Here is a 25,964-nt window from a genome sequence, read left to right as displayed (position 1 = left end):
ATTATATCTCTCGGCTGGCCTGGGAACACCTTGGTGTTCCCCCAGATAAGCTGGAGGAGGTGGCTGGGGAGAGGGAGGTCTGGGCTTCTCTGCTTGGATACATATTTGGATAAATGTGTGTGAATGTGCTGTTAGAACGGCAAGAACGGCATGAACACAGGAGTCTCAGATTTCAGTGCACAACCATGAATATAAATGCAGTGATAGATGACAACACATCCAGACCTTCGGACTCCATTCCAAAGGTCTGGATGTGTTGTCATCCAGATGTGACACGTCCAGACTCGTCTCAGTAATTTCCAAATATGATTCAGGATACTGAACCAAATCAGAACTGTGACAGTGGCAAATCTAAATATATGGATTTGCTGTGCTGCTTTGCAGCTTGGTTTCGAGATGCATTGCTAATTATGCTGTTTTTCATCCATTTTAGCAAATCCAAGGCACTTGAATTTGACAGATGCTAATGAATGATGTACACAAACAACAATGACAAAAAAACAGCCCTTTGCTCTCAACATGAGCAAGAGCTCAGTGCAGCCGTCTCTTGCCACGCCACCAGGTTTACCTGACATTGCTGCATAATTCAAAAGCTGACACACACACACACACACACGTTCACCAAAGAAAGAAAGTGACAGCTGTGGCTGTTTCACTCCAGTAGGCGACATTATGTGATTATGTTCATTTATAGCATATGCACTGACGCTGCCATTCAAACAGAAGATTATGCCTGTGTCTTATGCAAACGCAGTGCTGTCCCTCCCCACACGTGTACTTCCTGGTGTTTTGGTGACATGTGCTAGCTCAAACAAAAAGGTGTCAGCACCTTTAGATAACCATCACAGAGGCTTTGTATTTGCTCCTGTTGCCACGCTGGCAGGTCCACTGGCATCCCACACTGTTCGCGCTGTCTTGATTCCTGCCCCATGTCTTCCTGTCTGTCTGCAGATCTAACCTGTTGAGAGATTATAGCTGACAATGAACAGGCTAAGCTCAGTGAAACAGAGAAACATTAGATATGCTGAAAAGTAGGTCACCGTCTTCACTTGATGATTTGGTCTTACTTCCACTGTTAGAATTCACGGCATGCGCCTGCACAAGTAGAAATGAAATGCAACTGTTTTTTTTAGAAGAGTGTGAGACTTCTGTAGAGGTTTTGTTGTTCTGCGGGGAGCCCTCTTCACCGGTCGTTTTACTCGTCGTGTCACCTGTGACGCAGGTTTTGTACTGTCTCTTTTATTTATTTTGGAAGCATTGCTATGATGAGACTAAATCAGGGTTTTGTGGGAGTGTAGCGTTTCTCTGAGCCTCCTCTGGATTGAGAATCGCAGAGGCGAGAAAGAGGGCAAGGGGAGGAAAAGTTATTTTTACACTCCTTTTAACCTTTCCCACCCTCTGTTCCTATGCGCCCCGTGCACAAACATTTGAGAGGGCTGCTGTTTGTGAATATGCACACTTTGTATGTGTGTGTGTGTGTGGTGTTTGCATGAAAGATTGATGTTGGCCTAAGTACCTGCCAAGCTGCGTCAGGCCAGGCACACATGGAACGAGGGAGAGAGGGGGAGAAAAGAGAGTAGTGAGAGAAGGAGCAGATGCCACAGACAGAGATGCCTATCAATAATGCAACTTCCACTGAGCTCTCTGTTGATGGGAGGGCAGGAACAAATGAAAAAGAAGGGGTTAGAGGGGAAAGCACAAAAGAGTATAGTTTGGTTATAAAGAGCAGATATGGGTTAAGGAGAAAGAAAGAGAGAAGGAAAAAATCAAAACAGGCAAATAATCAGTGGATGATGCAAAAGATTAAATAGAAAAAATGGAAAAACAGATCTGCAACAAAGAGTAAAAAAAAGAAGGCATACACAGATGTTAAGAAAATAAAGGCATGGAAGAAAAATCTACACTGGCTCAAAATTGTATGCAAAGACATGCGGAGCTGCCAAAACCAGAGTCCCTACATCTCATTACAAATGTATGAAGTTTTCATCTGTCAACAGTGCCATCGTAATGAGATGATTGTCTTCTCATAATGAAATCAAACGGTTTGACATGGCGCTGATGATGACACTTCCTTCTTTTCTAAAAGACCAGGATCTTAGAAAGTGCACATGAGGAATATTGCAAAAGTGACAGGTTACACGGTAGTTCCCAGAGGAAGTGAGACTGGATCTCTCTATGCAAATAACCACATGCGTGTTTCTTCGGTAGCAGCAGTAGTAGATTTTTCAAGATACACCTGATATGGACAATTAATCAGTAATCTTTATTTGGTTGCATTTTATTTTATGATACAACTTTCGCATCTGTACGGTAAAAAACCTGGTGTGGCCCTCTTTTTCCTTCAGAACTACCTTAATTCTTTGTGACATAGATTGAACAAAGTGATGGAAATCCTCCTCAGAAACTATAGTCTATACTATGATGATAGCATGACACAGTTCCTGCACATTGGCAAGGAGCACATCCATGATATGAATCTTCTAATGGTGCTTTATTGGACTGGGATCTGGTGACTGTGATACTTGGGTACAGTGAACTCAGTGTAATGTTCGATAAACCAGTTTGAGATGATTTGAGCTTTGTGACTTGGTGCATACTGTCATCATAAAGGGATGGGCATGTTCAGCAACAATCCTCACGTAGGCTGTTTCTTTTTTAAATGATGTTCACTTGGTACTAATGGACCCAAAGTGTTCATTAGAAAATATCCCCCACATTATGTTTACACCAAATTAAGACCCTACCATCAGAATGTTGCAGCAGAAATCGTGAGTCATCAAACCAGGCAAGTTGTTTCCCATTTTTGTTCAACTTTGGTGAGTCTGTGCAAACTGTAGGCTCAATTTCCTGTTTTTAGCTGACAGAGTGGCACCCGGTGTTGTGGTGGTCACAATTGAGAGCAATTCTTCAGATTAGCAATAGGTGGATCTCAGCTTTCCAATTTCAATTAAAGTCAAAAACACAAAAATTACAGGAGAGGAGCAAAGTTCTATGGCAGCTGTTTTATTGAACAGTGCAGCTCAGCAAAACAGAAGGAAAAGCAAAGCTCCCCTAGGGTGTTCGCCGTAAGCGCATGCAGGTAGGGACCAACCCCACGGACAGACAGCAGAAAAAAGCCCTGAGGGCTTTCCCAGGCCCCCTTTTAAAGGTACCAGTAGTCCCACCTCCTGCTGCTGAGTAACTTTCCCACGAGCCCAGGAACAGCAGGTGCAGGGTCAAGTACGGGCCAGAGTTCAGGCAGGGCTCTGGCTGAGGGCCCGGCCCAAAGTGACACCCCTAGGTTAACCCTTTGCTTTGCCTTCTGACAATAGGTCACAACATGGTCAAAGGTCACACATTAGTACAGCAAATAGCATAGTTTTTGTGATAATCTTGTGATATTCATGTGAATAATACTTGACCTAACTACATCAAATATATGAGTTAAATGCATTACATAAAAATAAACACTCCAGTGTAGGTTTATAGTGTGTGTGTGTACATGACAGTGATCTCATTATGTTGTTTTCAGTATCTCTGATACCATGTAACATTTATTGTGTGCGTGTGTGTGTGTGTGTCACCGTGTGCCTAAAACTCTACATGAAAGTTACAGTATATATATATTCAGATAGATATATAGGTACAAATCCACCACATTAGATATATAGGTATACATGTCATACAAAAATCCACTACAGTGTGGTCTTCTGCGGCTGTAGAGATGCTCTTCTGTATACTTTGGTTATAACAAGTTATTTGAATTACTGTTGTCTTCCTATCAGTTCGAACCAGTCTGGTCATTGACCTCTGACCTCTGGTATCAACGAGGCATGAAGCTCTGTATACCCTAGAGATGGTTGTGTGGGAAAATCCCCAAAGACCAACAGTTAATGACTTTCTCAGATCCATCTGTCTGGCACCAGCGACCATGCTGGTTAGGTGTATCTGGAAAAGTGACCATGAATGTGGCAGTAGACAACTTATCTTAACCTTGTAATAACCGACAGGTCACAGGTCATAGGGGAAGTTTTAGGTTTAAGGTCAAGTTTCAGTATTTGAGAAAGTAGATGTTACCTTTACCTTGAAGTCTCGTATATTTATTTTGGCATTACATTCCCGACTGATGATGACAGAGGCAGAAAACCATGACTAGGCTAGATAAACCAGATCTTTTGTAACAGCTTACAAAAGCAGCTGAAGCAAAAATAAGACTCAAAGTAAAAATGGTATATATGCTAGAGAACTAATAAGGAAAATGGGAGCAAGTAGACAGGAAGGATGGGATGATGGGGATGGTAGGATCATTAGTGTTACTACAGTACAGAAAGCATGGCCTGGTTGTGCAGAAATTATATATTTGAAGAGCACGACAGAGGAAAAGCAGTGAACGTATGAACCAAGCAAAGTTGCGTCAGAACATGGCTGCATTTGGACACTCCGTCGTTCACTTTTCAGCACACACAAATAAAGCTGACTGCTCACTTACCTCCACCATTTATAGACTCTCCACCCCTCACAAACCCCCTCTGTCCTCCAGATTCAATGAATTTCTATAAGCTGACATTTGCTTTGCTTGTTTGGCTAGCCCTCAAAAGAGAAAACGTTTTCATTTTAATTTTAGTCATTTAAGCCTTTATTATTGATAGCTGATTGGCCTTTAGTGTCCTGCTGCTGACTCTTTTCACAGAAAGCTTTTTGGCAGGGAAACCACAGGTTGTTCGAATCACTTTAAATATGGCTGCATTTCCATTTCATGTCAGTTAGCTCCAGTGTCTTTATTATGCATGCTGTCTCGCTGTAAAGGCTTCCTACTCATGTTTCATGTCAACATACTGTGACAGCTTACTGTCTCGGGCGATCGTGGCTCAAGAGTTGGGAGTTCGCCTTGTAATCGGAAGGTTGCCGGTTCAAGCCCTGGCTTGGATAGTCTCGGTTGTTGTGTCCTTGGGCAAGACACTTCACCCGTTGCCTACTGGTGGTGGTCAGAGGGCCTGGTGGTGCCAGTGTCCGGCAGCCTCGCCTCTGTCAGTGTGCCCCAGGGTGGCTGTGGCTACACTGTAGCTGCCATCACCTGTGTGTGGATGACTGGTTGTGTAAAGTGCTTTGGGGTCCTTAGGGACTAGAAAAGCTTATTTAGTACAGTCTTACCTTTAGTCAACTGAGAAATTTTTGCGCCAAGCACCTTCATCGCTAACTTTACATGACCACGATATACCATCCATTGTGATTTTGTTATGACGAGTGGAAGCTCAGAGATTAGTAGGGATGACATAATGTCCCTACTGTAACTACGGAATCACACAAGTCAAACAAGAGCAATTAGACTGCCCTGTGTGTGTGTGTGTGTGTGTGTGTGTGTGTGTGTGTGTGTGTGTGTGCGTGTGTGTGCGCGTGCGTGTGTGTCTGTGTGTGTGTCTGTGTGTTTGCACTCAAGAAAGAAAAGCCCATTAGTAGTAAACAACTATTTTCTCTTGAGAATTCCTAGTTTGTAAATGGGGAGAGGAAATGTTGTTCATCATGATTTAGCTCAGACTGTGTGTGTGTGTGTGTGTGTGTGTGTGTGTGTGTGTGTGTGTGTGTGTGTGTGTGTGTGTGTGTGTGTGTGTGTGTGCGTCTTTTGTTTTTCAGCTGAACATTGTTCACATGTGAATGAGTAAGTATGTCAGTAAGTCTGCAGGTCAGCATGTCGTCGTGGGAGGACATTAGCTCTAAGTGGACTTAAGTGTTGCTCCAAGCTTTGTGTGTGTGTGTGTGTGTGTGTGTGTGTGTGTGTGTGTGTGTGTGTGTGTGTGTGTGTGTGTGTCTGTGTATGGACTCACTCAGTGGATATCTTTGTGTCACTGCTACTTGTCTACGTATGGCTCCTGTCTTCTATCACTGATGTTTTCTACTGTCACGATCATTACTTTAAACTCACAGTTTGAATTATAGCTCTGTTTGCTCTGCTAACTCCGAGCACTGTCTGTCACAATTTGTTCCTATCTCTGCTACTTCTGATGCAAATTGGGCAAAATGAGCTGCAGCAAATCTCTGCTGCTACAGTATGACACTGACGCTGTTTTCTCGTACTGCTTGAAGGTGTCATCACAACAAATGTCTCACATATTGAGTCGTGTTGTGTCGAAGATTTGACAGGGGTTAAGTGTCGCGTTGCTCGCGTTAGTTAGAAATTAAGGAGAGCTGATGCAGTGGCGTGTCCAGCGGGGTGGCCTGGGGGGGCACAGGCCACCCCCCCAACCAGACCGGCCACCCCAGGTGCCACCCCAAAGGCAAAACAATAAAATTCAATCAAATATCAAATGTCCGATTATGTTTTCACGGTGAAGCTCAGATATCCGAGTGTAAGTGAATGCAGCATCGGCTTCTGCGCTATGTGCATGACGTTAGCAAAGGTAGGAGAGCCAAGCTCGAAAGACGGCACTGCAGGAAACAATTTTTCGGTGAAAGAAGATGAGGACAGAATAAATGTCCTGGTAAGTAATATTAAGTTTGTTGAGTTTAGTAAACTTCGGTGAAATTAGAATACCAAGGAAAAAATAACACTTAAAGAATTATTGCAGCCATGGAATATATCAGACAGTATGCTACTGAGGGCAGCTAACATAAGAGTTATGAGTTATAAGATATAATCTAAGTCGTAACATTGCTGTATGGAGTTGCAGGTTAACATAACTGGACTGGCCATCGGGCATACCGGGCATATGCCCGGTGACTTATTTTTTATTTATTTTTGTAATGGCATGAACAATGAGAGGTGGTGGATTGGCCAGATGCAGGTCGATGTGTAAAAATAACTCAGGTGTTTGGTGGTGGCTATGGCGGGGCTTCCACAGAGGCCAGCAGGTGGATGAGGGAAGGGGAGGCAGGAGGAGAGACCCGAGGCAGCCGCCGGTCCTAGTGTCAGGTGAACTGAACTTCAGGTAAGAAGTTATGACCTGCAGTCTATCTGGGTCAGATATAAACCAAGTTTAGGTGGAGTTTATTTTCGTTGTGCTGACTTTTTACCGTCAGTTGCAATAACTCATACTGCGTTCTAGCCAGCTTGACGGAGTTTTTATACAGCTGGGTGGGTGCTATGATGTTACTGATAGTGAACTTTATTTTATTCATACGTTTAGTTAGTAGAGTTGCCAACGGCTCCTTAAAAAATGGAATGGTCCCTCAATCAGAGAAAATATTACACGTTTCGTATTGAGCCGAGAAGGAACACAGTTTGTCCCGAACTTCAGCTAGAATGGAAAAAGACACAAAGCTGGAGTTATTCTGTGTTTACGCTGTACAGCTGTCTCTTCTTCTCTCATTCTCTCCCCTCCCTCTCCTGTTTCTACTTCAATCATGAAACTGATCAATGATCAGCTGATCGGCTTTTCTCTCTTGTTTATTTATCGCCCACTTTGCACCAGAAAGAGAAAACCAGCGGATGTCGCGCTAAACAACAGCAGCACGTTTAAGCTTGATCAGCTGTTGTTAGAATTTATTTAATATTAATTTTTAATATCAGCTGATGTTTGCTGGAGCCACAGCTGTAAAGCTGCTGGTCATGATGTCAGTTTGGATATGTGGTGAGAGGGAAACATGAAGATGAAACCAGGAGATGTCCTTACTGAATCATCAGAGCTGTGATGGAGAAACAGGTTTACCTTTTAGGTGACATGAATGAGTTGAAGGGAAGTTATGAACTGTTTCTGAGAGAAAAATAACACCAGGATCCTTTTCTAAGTAGCTGACAGCTGGTAACTGTGCAGGGGCGGGTCTAGCAAAGTGTTGCCAGGGGGGCAGGTAGGGCATTAACAGGGAGAGGTGGGGCACAAAGAAATACTTTTCTTTCTTATTCTCATTTAAAATATCTAGCTTTTATTAAATAATTATCTAAATCTTACAACCAAAGTTTTTATCTGACATAAATGTATAGAAATCATACATATACCAACAAGACGGTGTACATATGGAAAAGATATATATAAATTTTATAAAGTTTGTAAATGTCTTGTGTGAAACTTGTATGAAAAGCATACAAGAGTAAAAACAGATATAAGATCCCTTGAAAGATTATATAATGAATCTTGTATGTTTTGGATACTTACTAAAACAATATATGAAAGTAATGAGAAAGTGGCCACTTTCATGAGTTAAGTCATATAAGTTTTTACTATTTCTTTTCCATATGGGACTGTCACAACAGCATTTGTTTTCATTCAAAGTCTTTATGGCTTTACTACCTGGTGGGCCGGTCTGTAGTCAAAATGCCCGATTTTCTGTCCCAGTCCAGCCCTGCAGGTTAATACTGGCAGTGTCACCATGCCAGCTGACTGTATTTCATCATCAGCCAGTGTTGTTCTTGATCAATATTACCAAAGTTTACCATAAGGCAGCATAGAAAGTATTTACTTGCTTTCAGGTTTTATTCAAATGTTAGTCTTTTCATTTGTTTCCCCACTTTTTTCCTGTTTCAAAATCAAACACCAGTTTGTGAGAAGATTATCTTCTTTTTTTAATAGGCAGATAAAGTTTTGCATTGGAATGGCTAATTTGTCAATTGTTTGTTACAAATGTTCGTATTTTAATATTCAAAAATGTTTTTGCCCAAAACATATGTGCAGTATATGTCAGTAAAAATACTATGCAAATATTGCTGTCCTTGACTGCTGAATAAACACTGACTGATTGTATCTCTTGTACTTTATCAACGCAGTATCTAAAAACTTTGCACCGTAGTGGTTAAAATCTCATTCTAATAAGAGTTAAAAGCGCATTCGGTTATTAGGTTTATAGGATTATTGAATTATGGTTAACGGTTGGTTGAATTTTTTTTAAACATTATCTGCCAATTACATCTGCCACCCTTCTCCAAATCTGTGCCCCTACCTGGCCCCCCCAACAAAAATTTTCTAGACACGCCACTGAGCTGATGATAAGCTGTTTCAGTCGATCTGTAATGGGGGGAGCATGGCCCTTTTAAATATATGTTTGGCTTTTAGAAAGTCGATAAAAAACAAGCAGTTAAGATGCAGAGAAACCCTTTGGTGAGAATATGTGTGTGGCAGCAAGTTTATTATGCTCTCAGTCTTAACTTATAAGGTGCAAAAATAACAATAAGGCTAACTATTAAACACTAAGAGGCTGATGTGCTCTGATTGCAGGGATTTGTCACGCTCACTCAGACTGACTTCCAATTACCAACATAATGGGTTTTGCACATAATACTGTGTGCCTAGTATAATGCATTACAGAGAAGTGCTATAGGAAAACAAATGGAAAGGAGGGCGCTCGAGTGTAGTTTCATATCCACCTATCCATCTATCCAATTCAGTTCAATTTAATTCAATTCAATTCAGTTCAATTCTTTGTCCCACAAATCAGTTTAGCAGCATGGGTGACCAATGACAATATACAGGGGGACATATACCCATCCATCCATCCAATCCAGCCAAGTGGTGTAATCTCTTTAACCTGCCCTGGGTCTACCCCAGGACCTCCAAGAAAAACTAGGTGAGTTGCTATTCTGATGGCCTCTATTAGGGGAAAAGAATCGAGGCACAGAGCATAAGAGCCTCATCATGGCACAGACACTTGGAGGAGTGGTTGGTCAGCGTGAGCCTGGTGCCTGAGCCTTTACCCATGGGGCCTGGAAGGGCTCAGCCCAAATAGCCTTGAGTAGACCACCCTCATGTGTATCCGCCACCTGGAGGAGGAGCTAGAGACACTCCAATGTGCGTCTGTGTGTGTCAGCCAAAAGCAGAGGCTTTGGCCAACTTATCTTTGGCTGCCAAAATTGCCTTAAGGGGCATATATTCTTCTTCTCTCTTAGGAGAAAGGAATTATCTACATGAAAGTTCAGCGCTTTGTCCTGCTGTTTCTCTGTAATCCTATTATGTATTGTGTGCACTGCTTTTTGGCTGCATCCTGCACTCTCTGACCTGTCTCTTTCTAAATTCCCCTGTTCGCCTGTAATCACCCCCACTGGCATCCTTCCCTGACTTTATTTACCACTGTTTCTGTCACCTTCCACCTTGCCAAATGTTTCAGTTTATCCTCTCCCTTATTAGCACCCTTTCTTTCTCCCCCACGTCTCTCCCTTGGTCTCTCTTTCTGCCTCTGTGCTGCATTTCAGCTGTTGTTCAGCTGTTGTATCCAGAGTAAATTAAATCAAGTAGAGCTATAAAATAAGCTTAAACTGATAATCACCAAAATTACACAGGGACACTTAAAGGGAGAGCAGGTGTGAGACAGTAAAAGGGTCTTATGAAAACAAAATGAAGACGTTAGTAGCCCCCACCCCCCTTCCCTTCTTTCATTTATCTCATTTTCTCTAACATTATCTGGTTCTTGTCTCTGACTTTTTGTCTATTTTATGTGCTCACAAAAATATGTGTGGTTTCTTTCAAAAAAAAGAAAAAAAAATCCATTTTAGGAGGTTGGTTTTCACACAAATCATCTTTTATTTTGTTTCTCTTTCTTCTTTGTGTTTACATGACAGAAGCCTGACTTCAGACCGTTCTGTGACTTTGACTGCTCTTCACGTTTATGCTGCACGAGCTCTCTACAGTTTCCCATAACACCGTGCTTGTGCTCGACATGCACACAGATGCACGGCATGGAAAATGGCTGCATTTGCATGATGCACAGTTTGTTATTCAGCACACGCAAAAACAAAGCTGACTGCTCTCTTTTTTCCGCCATGTTTTTCTGTAATAATCCACCCCTCGCACGCTCCCTATATTCTCCAGCCTACACAGCTCCTGAGGGACTCCCTCATGTTGTTGTCTCCCTCCAAACGCTCGTTCCCCTCCTGTTCTCCAGTCCTCACCTCCTCCCGCGTCTTCGTTTGGTGTCACCGTAACTCGCGAGAGCCATCATTACTCTTTCTTTCTCTTCAGCCTGCTCCCTGTCCTCCCCTGTCTTAGTTAAAGTTTTGCCGACAGGCTTTCTCTTGCTACAGAAATTTCTCTGCCCACGTTATTTGTGTCCTTCTCTTTATCTCCCACTCTTTCTCTACTGAGTTGCTTTTGGAAGAGCTGTGGAGAGCGCATAGAGCTGTTAAGCAAAGATGTAGAGATCGCGCAGATAGACCACCCATTAACAGGCTGAAGCCATGGTATCATATTCTTATTATTGAGTTATGCTTTACTATACTCAATCCAGCACATAACAAAAACATTTTAAAAGCATGTAATTACACTTGTCTTTTTTTTTTTTACTTGTTGGCGACTTTGTGTCTCTTGCTATCTCCCCCGCCCCTCCACATTTGTGTTTGCAGGTTTTCTTCATTTCCCTTGCAAATAGGACAAACAGAGAGCCGCAGTAACTGATTGCTAATGTAACCACTGACTTCCCATCTAAGCTCACAGTGTGCGTTTCTCAGAAACTGCAGTTAGACTGTGTTGGACTTCCTTTGGGTCATATTCTATTCGGACATCATCCATCAAGTGCAGTATCAATGGCAGCTTCCTCATTCATTGCTCAAAAAATTTCCTTGAACACATTTACTCTTTCCACTGCTCTAGATTAGTAAGTGTCTTGAACTATCCTAGGTTTGATCTGCACAGCGTCACAGTATTACTATTACATATAATTACACCATAACAACAACACTCACTATTTTATTTTTTTTTATTCCTGGAAAGATTTTTTTTCATAGCCTCTTTAATGTCTTTATGAAAGTGCTGATTCCAAGACATGCTGCTCTTACGTCCAAGAGTAATCCTTAATTAAAATTCAAGCTCACAGCAGACTGCCTGAACTGACCTTGGATCTGCCAAGGCCGTGGATAAATGGGGCATCAGCAGCTCTGTTTAATTAGGTGGCAGATCTAAGATCAGTGCGGTAAAAACTGCTGAAGGAGTAACACTGTAAGAAAAAAGGGGGATGTTCTATGAGAGGGACGGACAGTTTCCTCCAGAGCAGTAGATATAAATGTAAAACTCTGTGTTTGTGACAGCTTACCTTCCTGGGTGTAAAAAATAAATAAGTGGATAAATAAAAACTTTGGGATTTACCACTGTGGGATGTTCCACGTTTGCAAATTATGTGCAAATATTTAACAGTGGGAAATACTAAACCCTGTAGGTAACACTGAGAGGCTGCAGCTTTTAGTAAACTCAGAGGAAAGACTCCTACTTACAGCTGCAAGCAACAAACCAGGATTATGATACACTCATCTCTATTCATCTAACTTCTGTGATGCTCTAATGTTATTCTTTATTGATAAAATTCATAAAATACACTTAGACCTGGACCCTAATGCTCAATGTAGCTTCTCTGTCCTAACTTCTCCCCCTTCTCACTTCCTCTCTGTTTTTCAACTTCCATCCTTAGCTGATATTGCTGATCTCATCCATAAATCAAAGCCTTCTACCTGCCAGCTCGATCCTATCCCCACTGTCCTCGTCAAAGCCTGCTTACTCCCTCTCCTTCCCCTCATATCTGCTATTATTCACTCTTCACTCACCACTGGAACTGTTCCTGCTTCCTTCAAAGTTGCTGCTATTACCCCAATTCTGAAAAAAACTGGTCTAGATCCCAACAACTTTAATAATTTTCGTCCTATCTCCAATCTACCATTTCTCTCAAAAATCCTTGAAAAAATAGTTGCTTCACAAGTCCATCTTCACCTAACTGATAATAACCTTTACGAACAGTTCCAGTCTGGCTTTCGTCCTCTACATAGCACTGAAACTGCTCTTATAAAAATAACAAACGACCTTCTTATAGCAGCTGATTCTGGTCTCCTCTCCATCCTTATCCTTCTTGATCTGAGTGCAGCTTTTGACACCATCTCTCATCCCATTCTCCTTAGCAGATTAGCTTCTATTGGTCTCTCTCACACTCCACTAGCCTGGTTTAAATCATACCTATCTGACCGCACTCAGTTCATTCAATTAAAATCCTTCACCTCTCAGCTTTCTCCTTTATCCACTGGGGTGCCCCAGGGATCTGTCCTCGGGCCCCTTCTTTTCATCATCTACCTTCTTCCACTCGGACATATTTTTCGTAAATATAATATTCAGTTCCACTGCTACGCCGATGACACCCAGCTCTATCTCTCTACCAAACCTGACTCTACTCTTCCTCCACCCTCCCTCATCCTCTGTCTAGCTGAACTTAATTCTTGGTTCTCCTCCAACTTTCTTAAACTCAACAGCAATAAATCGGAACTTCTTCTGGTTGGCACTAAACGACTGCTATCCAGAATTAACAATTTCTCTCTCACCATCAATAACTCGCTGGTCCCTATCTCTCCCTCTGTGAAAAGCTTGGGTGTCATTCTCGATAGCACATTATCCTTTAACTCACATATCAACAATATTACACGTGCAGCATATTTCCAACTCCGTAACATTAATCGCCTCCGCCCCTTCCTCACACCTCACGCCACTGCCATTCTCATCCATAATCTTGTTATCTCTAGAATTGACTACTGCAACTCATTATTATTTGGCCTTACACAAAAATCTATCAACAAGCTCCAACGTGTCCAGAACTCTGCTGCCCGTATTATTACTAGGACTTCTTCTACCCACCACATCTCCCCAATCCTGAAGCAACTTCACTGGCTCCCGGTCAAATTTCGCATCCATTTTAAAATAATTCTGTATACATTCAAGGCTATTCATTCTCTCTCTCCACCGTACCTCTCTGACTTATTACAGATGAAGCTCCCATCCCGCTGCCTCAGATCTTCATCTTCTCTTTCTCTCTCTGTTCCCTCTGCTCGTCTGATCACAATGGGAGGGAGGGCCTTTAGCTGCTCTGCCCCTCGACTTTGGAATTCCCTACCCCCGGACCTCAGAAATATTAGTTCATTCTCTCTTTTTAAGTCCACCCTCAAAACTCATCTGTTTAAAATTGCCTATTCTTAAATTTCTGTATGTTTTAACTTTTATCTTCTATTTTTATCATTGTGTATATTTCCAGTTTTTATCTGTTGTACAGTGTCCTTGGGTGCTTTGAAAGGCGCTATTTAAATAAAATGTATTATTATTATTATTATTATTATTATTACTTAATGTCATTTATACCCCTAGACAGGCCTGTTAGTGTACCTCCAGCACACACACATTATCAAAAGATAAGTAATGGCAACCCCGATCTACTCACAGAGTAGTAGCTACTTTTACCAAACTAACAAATATTAAAACTAAGCATATTACTTTTTCAAGTTCACAAACTCTTTTCATTTTTTTGTTTCAAAACTCTGTTTTTTATTTTTATTTTAGTTAATTTAAATGTTTTTTCACATCTAGTTGACCTCTGACCTTGACCCCAAGGTCAGAGGTCGAGTATTCTGAAAATCTTGTGAATGCTAAAACTTGAGAACAAAGAGATGAAGGATTTTTAAACTGATACCATCTTCCAGGAGGCTGAGGGGTAACCTTTTCTACTCCTAACACTTGTCAAGAAAGCCATAAATGTGTGGGGATTTTTTTATTATTATTATTTCAAAGGCAGAGCTCATTTGGAAGAACTGAACATGATTTATCAAAGTATAGAGTCTAGATTCTGGTGGTCAAGACTTGTACGAGGATGGCCAGCATGAGAAGATGGGGAGGTGGGCTGAACAAATGACAGTCTGAAAGACAAAATGATAGAAGAGAGGCAGATTGAGTCAAAGGAGGCAGGGAAAAAATGATTAAGCCAAAGGGGAAGGAGAAGTGATGTAAATAACCTATCACCCGGAACACAGATGGGTGTATTTAGGCACAAGGCTTGTTTCGGGACTTGATAAAGCAGGTAACACTTCCTACTTCTTACTCCAGGAACACTTTATTTGTTTGTTTGAAAGCTGTACCAAATAGCAGAGGCTGCAGCGAGCTAGCCTTGTGAGCATCTAAAACTGGCAGTTGCTTTCTACCACACTTTTCACATTTGAGGGCTTTAAAAGCCTCCTGCCTTTTAATTTTCTGTATCAAAGCACTGGTATGATTGATGTGAAAAGATTAACACTAATGTAGTATGGCTGCCTAATGAGGCCTTGTTGACATGCTTCTAAATTCAGAGTGGAGAGCTGAGAGCTGAAGTGTAGCCTCAAGCTGTAAAAGCTTACTAAGAAAAAAAAAGTGTATTTTTGGTGACAAAGAGGCTGTAGGTTATATATTTTTGCTTAATTGCACAGCAGGTTGAAAAGAGACGCTTATTTCTGTTACCTGCCCACATGGTTTTTTTTTTCACCAAGACTCATACTGGAACACTCTCTGAAACTTTATTTTTCAAGTGTTCAGGAGCAGCAGACAGTATAACACATAAAATGTTGTGTGATACGTGTGTTTGTGGCTGTGTTTGTGTGTCCAGAGGCCTGTTTAACAAAGCAGGTAGTACACTCTATGTTTACCCAAACCCAACACATCCAGCCCAGAAAATAAGTGGAGTACAGAAGTGTAGTGCCCAGCCATGTAGGAGTGGTGACAGATCAATTAGCACCTGTCTTTCCCCGCATCTTTCTGCTGCTACCGGCACAGTTGTGTCTCTATTATATGTTTTTCTGTTGCCACTCCTCTATCTGAGCCACAAGAGCATTACATTGATACACAAGTAACCCCAATTCCTACTCAAATAGATCCTTCTTAATTTATACATTTAGGATTTTAACATCTTCCTCCGCCTTCTATTTTTGCATCCAGACCGATTTAGAGTCTCTGGACCCTCGCGGTCGTACTCCTCTTCACCTCGCTGTCACGCTGGGCCACCTGGACTGCGCCAGGGTCCTGCTGCAGCACGGCGCTGACGTTAGCAAGGAGAACCGCAACGGATGGACAGGTGAGTGAGTGCACATGCTGTGTGGAGTTTATTTGTGGTAATGCGAGCAGTGCACAGCATGCATAAGCTGTATCTGGAGGGTGGTGGTACATTTTGGAAACTTAGTGACCTTATAATACATTTTATCGTACATCTTTGTACACCTTTTTTGTTTGGAAAATGAAAACCAAAATCTCATCTCTGCTGGCACATTTAAAATTTGGTTTTGTGCTCTTGCAGTGGGAAGATAATGGAGTTTGAAATCAGTTCTTTTTTGTAACTTTTATTTTTCCATTTGTGCCCAAAATATGATCTCACCTTAAGTTTCTTGTTTTTGCTGTCATCTCCTCTCTTTTTTGTGGCTTTTCTCCCCTGACGTTGATGATTTAAGTGCAGTGCACTGAATCTAAGTTATTTCAATGAATCAATAGTTGAAAAATACTGAGTCCATATATTTTGTTTACCTTTACCTGCTCACTTACCCTCACAGTGGTAGCCCTGTCAAGAGTAAGTTTCACGCATACCACACTAGTAAAACTGCTTCTTCTTTTTTTTTTTACATTAGGCCAGAAAATAGAGCTGCTCTTCTAGTTGTAAATGTGAAACTAATGCTACCAAGAGCAGTTCTCCATTGCATTATTTGCCTGGCTGTGTGAAACAAAGGAAGACGTTATATCAGCACGCTAACCAAACAAGCATCATGCCTGTGTGATCGTTGCATCTTTAAAATGTCACACAAATACACACACCAGATAATATAGCGTGTGTGTGATAGTTCAACTCACAAAGTGTGCTGTTCAAGTGTAAGGGCAGCTGATCAATGATGGGTGAGACGCAGTAATTGGTGGTTCCAGCTTCTCCTTTGGCCCACTTCAGTTTTGGCAGTTCTCGCTGCCCCCTTTAAATTGTTCATGTACATAAATTTTAGATGAAGCCTGAGTGACTGGTTCTGTTTTACTCTCCCTCTCAGTTCTTCAGGAGGCGGTGAGTACCAGAGATCCGGAGCTGGTGCGTCTCGTGCTTCGTTACCGTGACTACCAGAGGACTGCCAAGAGACTGGCGGGCATCCCCGTCCTGCTGGAGCGACTGCGCCAAGTGCGATTTCACACAAGCACCCATAAGCACACACACGCGCTGTAGTGCACAGGTTCATGAAATAAGTGTGCAAGCCATGTGGGTGATAAATATGGAAGCTATAAATGCATTTGAAATGTAAATAAGTCTTTTTCAAATTTACATGCAAATTTGCTTTTCCCACGAGATCCTTTCTGAAGGTATTAATAGCTTTCTTTAACAAGGGCGATACACTCAAAGGATATGTCTCCATGTTGCAAAGCGCTCTCTCCCTCTAATCTGACTCATAGCTGTTCCCTAAGGACCTCAGGATTGCCCTGTTTGAAGGCAAAAAAGCAGTGATGGACATGCCGAGGCTGCCCGTACAGGAGGTTAATGGTTAGAAGCCTGCAGCAGCAGATTGTGTTGGAGCTGTTGCACAAAACAGTGACAGCGATGCAGGGATGTGCCTCCAAACTGTCTGACTTCCTGTGTATCTGCTCCTGCCGGCTCCCTGATACACACAACACCCTCACACTGTGAAAACAGCAAGGAGCACTGGCACTCAAACGCACTCGCACACGAACCCGCGAGCGTTACACACATCTCATCCTTCTTCATCTGCCGCTGCTCTCACCCACATTATTGTCCTCTCCATCCCTCCATCCATCACTTCTATTATTAACACACACACACACATATGCAGACATTTCCAGTTTCCAGTCCCATCATCTTTGGCACAGACATCCCTGCTGCATTTATTTGCTTTACTTCTTTTTTTCTCTCCTCCTGCACATCGGTATTCTCCTCCCTCTGTCTGTTAATCTTTAACTTCATCACTCTCCACAACTCTCCCTCCGTATCTTCCTCTTTATCGATGCTCAGTGTTTTCTCATTTTTATTCCTTTCTCTGTCTGTCTCTGCTCTCCTCCTCCACCCTAAGCAGGCCCAAGACTTCTATGTGGAGATGAAATGGGAGTTTACCAGCTGGGGTGAGTCCAGTCCTTGTGTCCAGTGATCCAGTAAAAGCCAGTACCAACCAGTCAGATCTATTAATTTTATCTGCCTCTTAGGCTAAAGACACCTGTTTTCAGTTGCATGTCAGAAAAGCATTTGTATTGTATGTGTAGGTTAGAATGGCTTAAATTTAAAAAATTCAAATGCAAAAAAGAAAACTGAGACCTAGCTCAGCATGGTTTGAGTCAAAGAGTGTCTGTATTCGTCCTTAGTGCCCCTGGTGTCTCGCATCTGCCCCAGTGACACATACAGAGTTTGGAAGAGTGGTCAGTGTCTCCGTGTTGACACCACCCTGATGGGATTTGAACAGATGACCTGGCAGAGAGGAAACCGGAGCTTCATTTTCAAGGGACAGGGTGAGAGTTTGAGCTCGACTGGCTCGCTCTGTGTGAGGTGCACGCAGTGTGTCAAAATGCATTCAAAGAAAACCACACTGACTAGTGCTGATATTTAAAAATGGAGGTGAAAGACAGATGAAACTGGGCGACGTGAGAACAACAAAAGCACAATTCAATTAGCATTTTTCTTTCGTTGCGTTTTTGCTGAGAATTATTTGCACAAGTGAAACAAACACGGTTTAATATCAAAATGAGTAGAGCGCAAAGCTAGCTGTTTCCTCCTGTTTTTGTGCTAAGCTAAGCCAACTCGCTGCTTCCTGTGGCTTTATTGATCACAAAGGCATGAAGCTGGTATTGATTTCAAATGATTCTCATAAACCAAGACGATAACTGTGTTTCCTAAATTTATCTCCAATATGTATCCTTTAAATCTCCCGTAGTGGGAAGTAGAGATGGGGGATCGATCCAATAATCGATCGTGTGTTTACCAGCGTTGGTAATGGTATGTAGCACAGTAGGATTGATACTTATTTCTATCCTCCAAGTTCAGTACGTAGCTCACTGAACTGTTGATGATGATTTAGCTCATAAATCATGACACACTGGTCTCCCCTTCATGAGCTCCCTTTATAAGTTATAAGTATCAGTATTGATATTGGTATCAGCAATACTGGCCCTGTATTGACTTGGTATCAGGCAGGTATCTGTCTGTCTGTCTGTCTGTCTAAGCATCACAGATTTGTGGACTTTCTCACCTCACTGAAAAGCTCTCAACTTTTCTCTTCCCTTCTCTCCCTGTCTTTCTCTCAGACTCCAGCGCAGAGGTGATGGAGGTCGACCACGACAGGCAGCTGGTGTTCCGTGAGACCTTGTGCGTGTCATCCCTCACAGCGCTCTCGCCGGGCAGGGGGAAGGGTGGTGCCTGCAGCAGCACCACAGCTGGGTTGGGCCTTCTGGGAGTAATGCAGCCCACTGACGAGCAGGTAGCGGCCCGGCTGTCTGCCCCAGTGGTGACCACGCAGCTGGACACCCGCAACATCGCGTTCGAGAGGTCAGAAAAAATACTGCTATGTACTGAACAAAAATATACAGGATGTGAAAAATCAAAGCTAATAAATAGCTTTAGCTCAGCCACAGGACTTGCTCCATTAATCTGCTGTTCTTTTTTTTTTTTGCTTTGTTTTGTTTTTTCCCCAGTGGAGAAAAATCACTCTTTTGTTGTTAGAGTTGAATTTCTGTCAGCGTTTCTCTGTTGCTGCCTCCTACACTGCAACCCACAGCTGAGTGGAACGAGTTCAGGCACGTTCTCTGGTGGCTGTCAAAATGCATTTCACAAAGTGTAGGAAAATACAAACCAAAGCTGCAGCAGTGGGAGGAAATGGACACAAGAAAAAGTCGCATAGAACAAACTGTTAAATTTCATTGAAGAGCACATATTTTTGGAATATTGTATCCAAAAATCTGGGAATGTGTTCCTATCAAAAAAGTGCATTAAAATAGTTATTCTAAAATCCCGCTGTAGTTTAAAGTAAGACTGTAGAGCTTTTGAAAGAAGTAAAAACAATGTTCAAATAGCAGCAGCTGTCTTGTAATCCAGTTGCAGTCACACTGGGTCAATAGTAATCATTGTATTTTAATTTAACTACTCGCTTCTTCATCCTCTCTGTCTCTGTGTAACCTCAAAAGGCAAAAAGTGCCCAAATAAATTTGCAGGACTACGCTTGATGTGAAGGAACAAATTAGCTTCTGGCTGCCTGAATCGAGCTGGGGGCGCCTGTAAAACAAGTAAAATGCAGTGGTGGGAAAAGACAAAAAGACTTGGACAAGAGACAGGCCGGACATAAGGTGGAGAGAAGAGTGGACCGAGCAGGCGGGAGGCAGGGGGGGTCATGGAGGACAAAATTCATCCTATTCTGGTTGGTTGGAGAGATAAGACTGATGAGGAAAGGACGGGGGTAACGGAAGAGGGAGTTTTGTTTGGACAGAGAGGGATGGAGAAGAGAAAATGTAAAGAGATGAAACAAAAAAGGAATGAGAGCGAGGGACAGAACTAACGCTGGGACGTGGAGGTATGAGGGGAAGGCACACAATAAGAAAAATGGAGGGAAAGATGAACGGGTAGCAAGGCTGTGGGCAGGAAAGCACAATACAGAAGCCAGAAGAAAGAGATATTTGATCTTTTTTTGTGGCAGGAGGGGAAAAAGAGGAAGACGGTGATAGATAGGCGAGTGATGGAAAGGCAGCGGCGGCAGGAAGTGAATGTTAACAGATTAAAAGTGAGAAAGAAGGCAGAGAGACGAATGACTCCAAGAATTGAGCGAGGAGAGGTTGGGGTGGGGTAATTATCTCACTGTCAGACTTGCACCTCGGTGTCACCTCTGTGCATTTTGCTCCGTCAGCATTCCTGTCCAGTAATGTATTTGGGATGCTTTACAGCAAACCGCTTCGTCAAGCATCCTAGACAGGGACACCTCAAAGCTCTGGAGTTATTACGTCTCTACGCAACTTTGCACACAAAAAACACAGCGCTGCAGTTTTACTGTTTTAAAAGTTGGATTCAAAGTTTTGGGAACCCATGACAAGGACCTTGACAGCTGGCTAGCAGAGGAAACGGTATGCTTAGGCTACAGACTTTCCCTGATTGAGACAAATTCATGTGCCACTTGCCAAGGGACATAAAAGGACTGTAGTGTATATTAGCTTGAAAGACATATTTTTCCGTTACTTCGGTGTATATATAAGATAAACTACCTTGAGAAGTGGATGGAAGATTATCGTATGCCTTGGCAGTCGTTTGCATTCGTGTTTAGCGCCGGTCCTCTTGGGGTCTGTTTGGCCAACAATCATTTACAAAAATGCAACAGGCTGCAAGTTAGTCTGTGATGTATCACTTAAACAGAACAATGCTAGTTTGTTTTTTTAGTAGTTCTGGCCTTGTTTATACTATTTAGCATGCTAACATTTTGCAAAGTACGGTTCAGGCTTGTGAGATTGCCAGTATTTTCCATTAAACTAAATCTTTTGATAATTATAACAGCTTATCCACAGAGGAGCAAATTTCCAAACAGCCCGTACAGTTGTTGTTGACGAAAATCTAAACAAAGTAGGATGGGAGACAGGCGTGACAGCTTTTTGAGTAACAACCCTTAGGAGAATTCTCCCAAATGTCACTGATAAAATAAAAAAATAAATAAATCTGATATTGTTTCACTAATAAACTTAAGAGCTGAAATGATTGGATTAACCAGCCTTGAAAAGTGAGTTTTTGAGCTTTGAGGAATTTAGTGGCACGAATAAATCACGAAGATGCAATATTGCTCGCTGACTTCTGGCAGGTTTGCTAATTGCACACTGAACTGCTCGTCTTCACTGGTGACAAACAAGGCCAGCGTCTTCAGGATTCCTCTTGTGAGAAAACTTGGTTTTTTTGAGCTTCCTCTCCTTTCACAGTACCCAGGAGAGGAAGCTCTCCTGGGTACTGTGTCCTTGAGCTTAGATGGAACCGAACTTGCTTTATTATGGCTTTGAGACGTGAGAGAGATGACCTGGGATGTGCTGAAACTGTGTTGCAGGAACAAGACGGGCATCCTGGGATGGAGGAGCGAGAAGACCGAGACGGTGAATGGATATGAAGCAAAGGTAAGCGGCTCGCTTATCTCTCGCACTGTCCAGAGAAAGCCCAGCCACCGTTTGATATTTGATATTCAGTTTGATATTCCATGAAAGTTCACTTAACTTGGAGGATTTCATTTCCTGAATGAATAAAATCCAGAGTTGTTTCATGCTTTAAAAAAAACCCATCGATCAAGATTCAGCAGCACCTAAAAGACCAGATGGCCTCTCAAATCAAGTAAAAAAAAAAATAATACATTACCATGTTACCTTGACCCCATTTGTTTTCTTTGTCCCCCTCGAGGGATCAATGGGTGGCAAGTGTCAGACTACCGGGCCATCTGTCACCGGTGGGTTTAAAAGCCCTTCAGATGGGCTCTACAGTAAAATACTGCTGTCTATTTTCTGCTTCATTGATTTAGAGTCGCAAACATAAACAGACAACGCATACAGAACTGCTCTACCCCTGGAAGCTTTTAGTTCTTTATTTCAGTCGTGTGTAGTCAGTGTAAACTCAGTATCAGCAGCCTGCTCAATATTTAATCAGCGCCTGATTTTTATGGTCACTGTTGAGGAATTCCTGCATTTTGCTGTGGACTAGTCGGACTGCAGACTAGCAACTAGGGTGCACAAAAATCGCGGCTTTAAGGGTTTTGGTTTTGCTTTATAGCTTGTATGGTGACAAGTTGTTTTTGGAATTATTGCTACAGCTATGAGGTGGTAAAGTGTGCGTGAACAGAAAAAAGGAGTTATGTGTCTTCCTCTTTCAGGTGTATGCAGCATCCAATGTTGAGCTGATTACCAGGACCAGAACCGACCATCTGTCAGACCAGAACAAGAACAAGATAAAAGGTAAGTCACTTCATCAGGATGTCGTCACGCCTTTTTTGTTCCCCTACAGCTGAATCTCTCCATTACGTCCTCCGCGCCGTTGTAACCCGCAGTCCAAGTGCCGAAACACGTCCGATAGAAGAGTCACCGATGACTAATCCCTCTCACCTGAGCTCGATGAGATCACCCCGAGGCTGCGGCTAACAGCCCGTAAAGTTCTCTCGGTGGCTCCGTCTCATTTTCTGGTTCACATCATAAATCAAACAGGATTAGCAGGTTTCCCTCTCTCCCTGGACCGTCGCTGTCAGCCAGGATCAACCATCACACGCTCTTCTGAGAGAGCTCCTCTCTCCCAGGTCACAATCCCCATCTGCGCTCTGCTAATATGCACGAGGAAAGTGTTCTCAGAGACGCTACACTGACTCCTGAATGAGTGACTCGGTCCATTTGCCCATTTCCTCGAGCTACTTTTCATCATTTTGTTAACGCTGTTAAGAATTTAAAAAACAAACCTTTAAGTGCTCCTATATATCCTAGGAGAGGCACACACTGTATCATCAGCAGCTGTAGACAGATTAGATGACCAAAGGCTGAAATGTAGATCAGTGCTTTAAAAACCACAATATAGTGATGGACCTTTGCTCTGCTTTTAGTACTTATTCAGTTTCTGGTTTGATAAAGACAAACCGCACCACCACGTCCAAACCACACACTATCAAGCTGCTCACTTTTTTTTTTTGGGTGCTCAGATCTAAATGAAAAGCAGCTTTTGAGTTTCTCCACTGTGGATCTTTTAAACCCCTCGATGTCTAATTTTAGGAATGATCCTGGAGTTTATGATTGCAGATTTCACTTTTGGTATTTTGCAATATACAGCTTTTGAAAGTAGACGGGACTTGAACCATTAGAATCAGAATTAATTTAGATGTTTCCACCTTATTTAGTTGTTTATTCTCATTGTTTGATGAGACATCAAAGAAGTTTGATGTGAAGCCAAATCTTTATCCTCATTTGTCTGTATGCGAAGTCCATTTACATACAAGGACACACCATATCTTAAAGGCCTCCAAGTACCACATCGCCCCAGTAGAGCACTTAACTCTCAGACTGCTGGCTTGTGTTGTTTCTGGGGTAGAATGGGAAGCAGAGCCCTCAGAGGTGTTGTCCTGTTAAAAGTGAGTTTTTCCTCCTCACTGTCATCAAGCACTTGCTTATAGGGAGTCATCTGATTGTTGGGGTTTCCTCTGTATTATTCTGGGCTCTTTGCCTTACATACGAAGCCCCTTGAGGTAACTGATGTTGTGATTTAGTACTATGTAAATCAAATGTAAAATAATAGAACAATTTTTTAAACCCATGTAATCATAAAAAGTTGCCTGTGTATGGATAACTGAAAAGGTTATTTGGTGCGTCACTCATCATTTTTGAAGCACTGTTTCCTCAATAGTTAGTCAGGAGAGGGACAAGTTTCCACCTGTGTGATGTCTAGGAGCACATCGTGATGTCATGGAAACGATGCAGCTCAAGATAGGGGAGGGTTTTCTTAGTCACCACCACCGAAAGTGAAGTGACCTCATTTGCAAGTCCAGGTGATGTGGAAATAAGTGCCACTCCTACCCAAAGTGCAGCGTGAACAAGCTCACTGACAGTGTGTGGGCTGCAAACACACTCTCAGAGGAAAACAAATTATTTTGACCCAGTCTATGGTTTGGGATGATAATCAACAACTTTTCTAAATCCATTGTAAGATGCCAGTGTTGAGACTCTGCAGGAAACAGCTAAATTAGGTGCCAGTATATAGAAGTGGGTGTCATTTGGACACCAGGTCATTTCACCCAGTTAGGAACCTTCCTAAGCCAAAAAAAGATGATTCCACTTCACCCCACATGCTGACAGGGCCGGTCTGAGATGACAATAGAGTGGGGAAAAGGGAACACAGGCATCTACAATAAATGTGCTTTAAAGTTTGACAAGCATGTTGAATGTCTTAGACTGGATTTTGGGTGATGAGCGAATGCCTCATGTGGTCCCGTAGCAGGAATTGGCCGTTAAGACCTCAAATATTCTCAAGATTCTTGTATTATCTTTTGATTTGTGTGACAAATGTGATTTTTTTTTTTTCTCCCATTACTGCTGTGCCTGTTTCCCAGAATAATGACGGTGACATATCTCCAAAAGTGATGCCCTCGCTCTCTTTTTTATTGGAGCACTAAAATCGTCGTCTTGAAGAAGTGCTATTCAACTGGCATCTTACATGGATGAGATAAAGAATTGAACTTTTTTCTGAGGGGGGGAAATATGTCTATGATTTAATGAACTATAGCAAAGCAGGGTGAGAGAGCCTCAGAGCAGGAAAAGGTCAAGTCAAGAGGTGGAAGTAGGAAAAGTAAGAACAATGTTGAGATTGAGGGCTTCTCGTTGTCCAGCTGTAGTCCGTAATTACTCACGTATCAGGTTCTGCTGTGAGATCTGCTGATATTTAGGCTAGACCACCTAAGCTGGCTTGCCTTGGTTCATGCTGGCTCCTCGTAGATAAGAGTGCATTACAAAAAGCTTCATGTAATGCAATAAGGCATCCTGAGCAGAGCATTATAGAGCAAAATGACACTGTGGACAGTTGCAGCGGCGATAAATGAGCCCACACAGAGGGCTGTGCAGTAATCTGAAGTAAATGTGTAAAACAAACAGGACAGCATGTAGTTTGTATGGATGTGCTGTGATTATATAAGTGCATTTCTTTTTTTACTTGTTGCTGCCGCTGTGTGTCTGAGCAGGTGGGAAGACTCCACTGCAGAACTTCCTCGGGATTGCAGAACAGCACATGGGGCCTAATAACGGGGTGAGCACACACTCGATTTGAACATCGTCACGTGAAACATGAACGGCAATCGGCGCTGTGACTGTCATCGCTGTTTTCAGGGACATTTCCTACCTTCTCGTGTTAGCGTTACCCCGCCCCCAACTCGATCGCCTCCTCTTTGGATGGTCAGGCAGTGTATGAATCCCGACTGTCGAGTCGACCGTGTCAACAGCAGAGGCTCCAAACCGCTCTCAGATATTGATTATGTTTTTTTAATTTGTTTCTGCTGCCGAGCACCAATGACTCATACCTCCCTGCTTCTCCTATTTCTGTATTCTGGCTCTTCACTCGCTTCCCCTCCCTGTCGCCTCTGCACATCATCATCCACACACACACCAAAAAAATTGAATTTCCCATTAAGTTCTTTTGGGCAACAGATAAAATTGGTGCACAGACAATGAATGTATCCTGAGCTTGTAGCTTAGCACTGCAAAGACCCGCAAAGCAAAATCGGCTATTTTGCCAAACCGTAAACTTCTTCTGTTTCACAACTCTTTGTTTGCCCGTAGCAGGAATGGCTGTTCCTACTTTTGACAGGT

General features: G+C 42.5%; 1 protein-coding gene across 3 annotated transcripts in view; it reads left to right on the top strand.

The window, feature by feature from the left end:
• ankrd13b (ankyrin repeat domain 13B) overlaps nucleotides 1-25,964 on the top strand; it is a 47,904-nt gene that overhangs the window by 11,782 nt on the left and 10,158 nt on the right. For 2 of the 3 annotated variants that reach the window (XM_080889382.1, XM_080889381.1), the window contains exons 3-10: nucleotides 15,600-15,735; nucleotides 16,685-16,809; nucleotides 17,711-17,759; nucleotides 17,997-18,140; nucleotides 18,933-19,173; nucleotides 21,695-21,761; nucleotides 22,505-22,586; nucleotides 25,340-25,404. In XM_080889382.1, coding sequence (XP_080745508.1) covers nucleotides 15,600-15,735; nucleotides 16,685-16,809; nucleotides 17,711-17,759; nucleotides 17,997-18,140; nucleotides 18,933-19,173; nucleotides 21,695-21,761; nucleotides 22,505-22,586; nucleotides 25,340-25,404 — 909 coding nt within the window. The remainder of the gene's footprint in view (nucleotides 1-15,599; nucleotides 15,736-16,684; nucleotides 16,810-17,710; nucleotides 17,760-17,996; nucleotides 18,141-18,932; nucleotides 19,174-21,694; nucleotides 21,762-22,504; nucleotides 22,587-25,339; nucleotides 25,405-25,964) is intronic. The other variant, XM_080889383.1, reaches the window with a different exon arrangement.

Source organism: Rhamphochromis sp. 'chilingali' (genome assembly GCF_963969265.1).
Source record: "Rhamphochromis sp. 'chilingali' genome assembly, chromosome: 8".
In the NCBI taxonomy this organism is placed as follows: domain Eukaryota; kingdom Metazoa; phylum Chordata; class Actinopteri; order Cichliformes; family Cichlidae; genus Rhamphochromis; species Rhamphochromis sp. 'chilingali'.
Note: the sequence above shows the minus strand (reverse complement) of the source record. Positions and strands in the feature narration are given on the sequence as shown.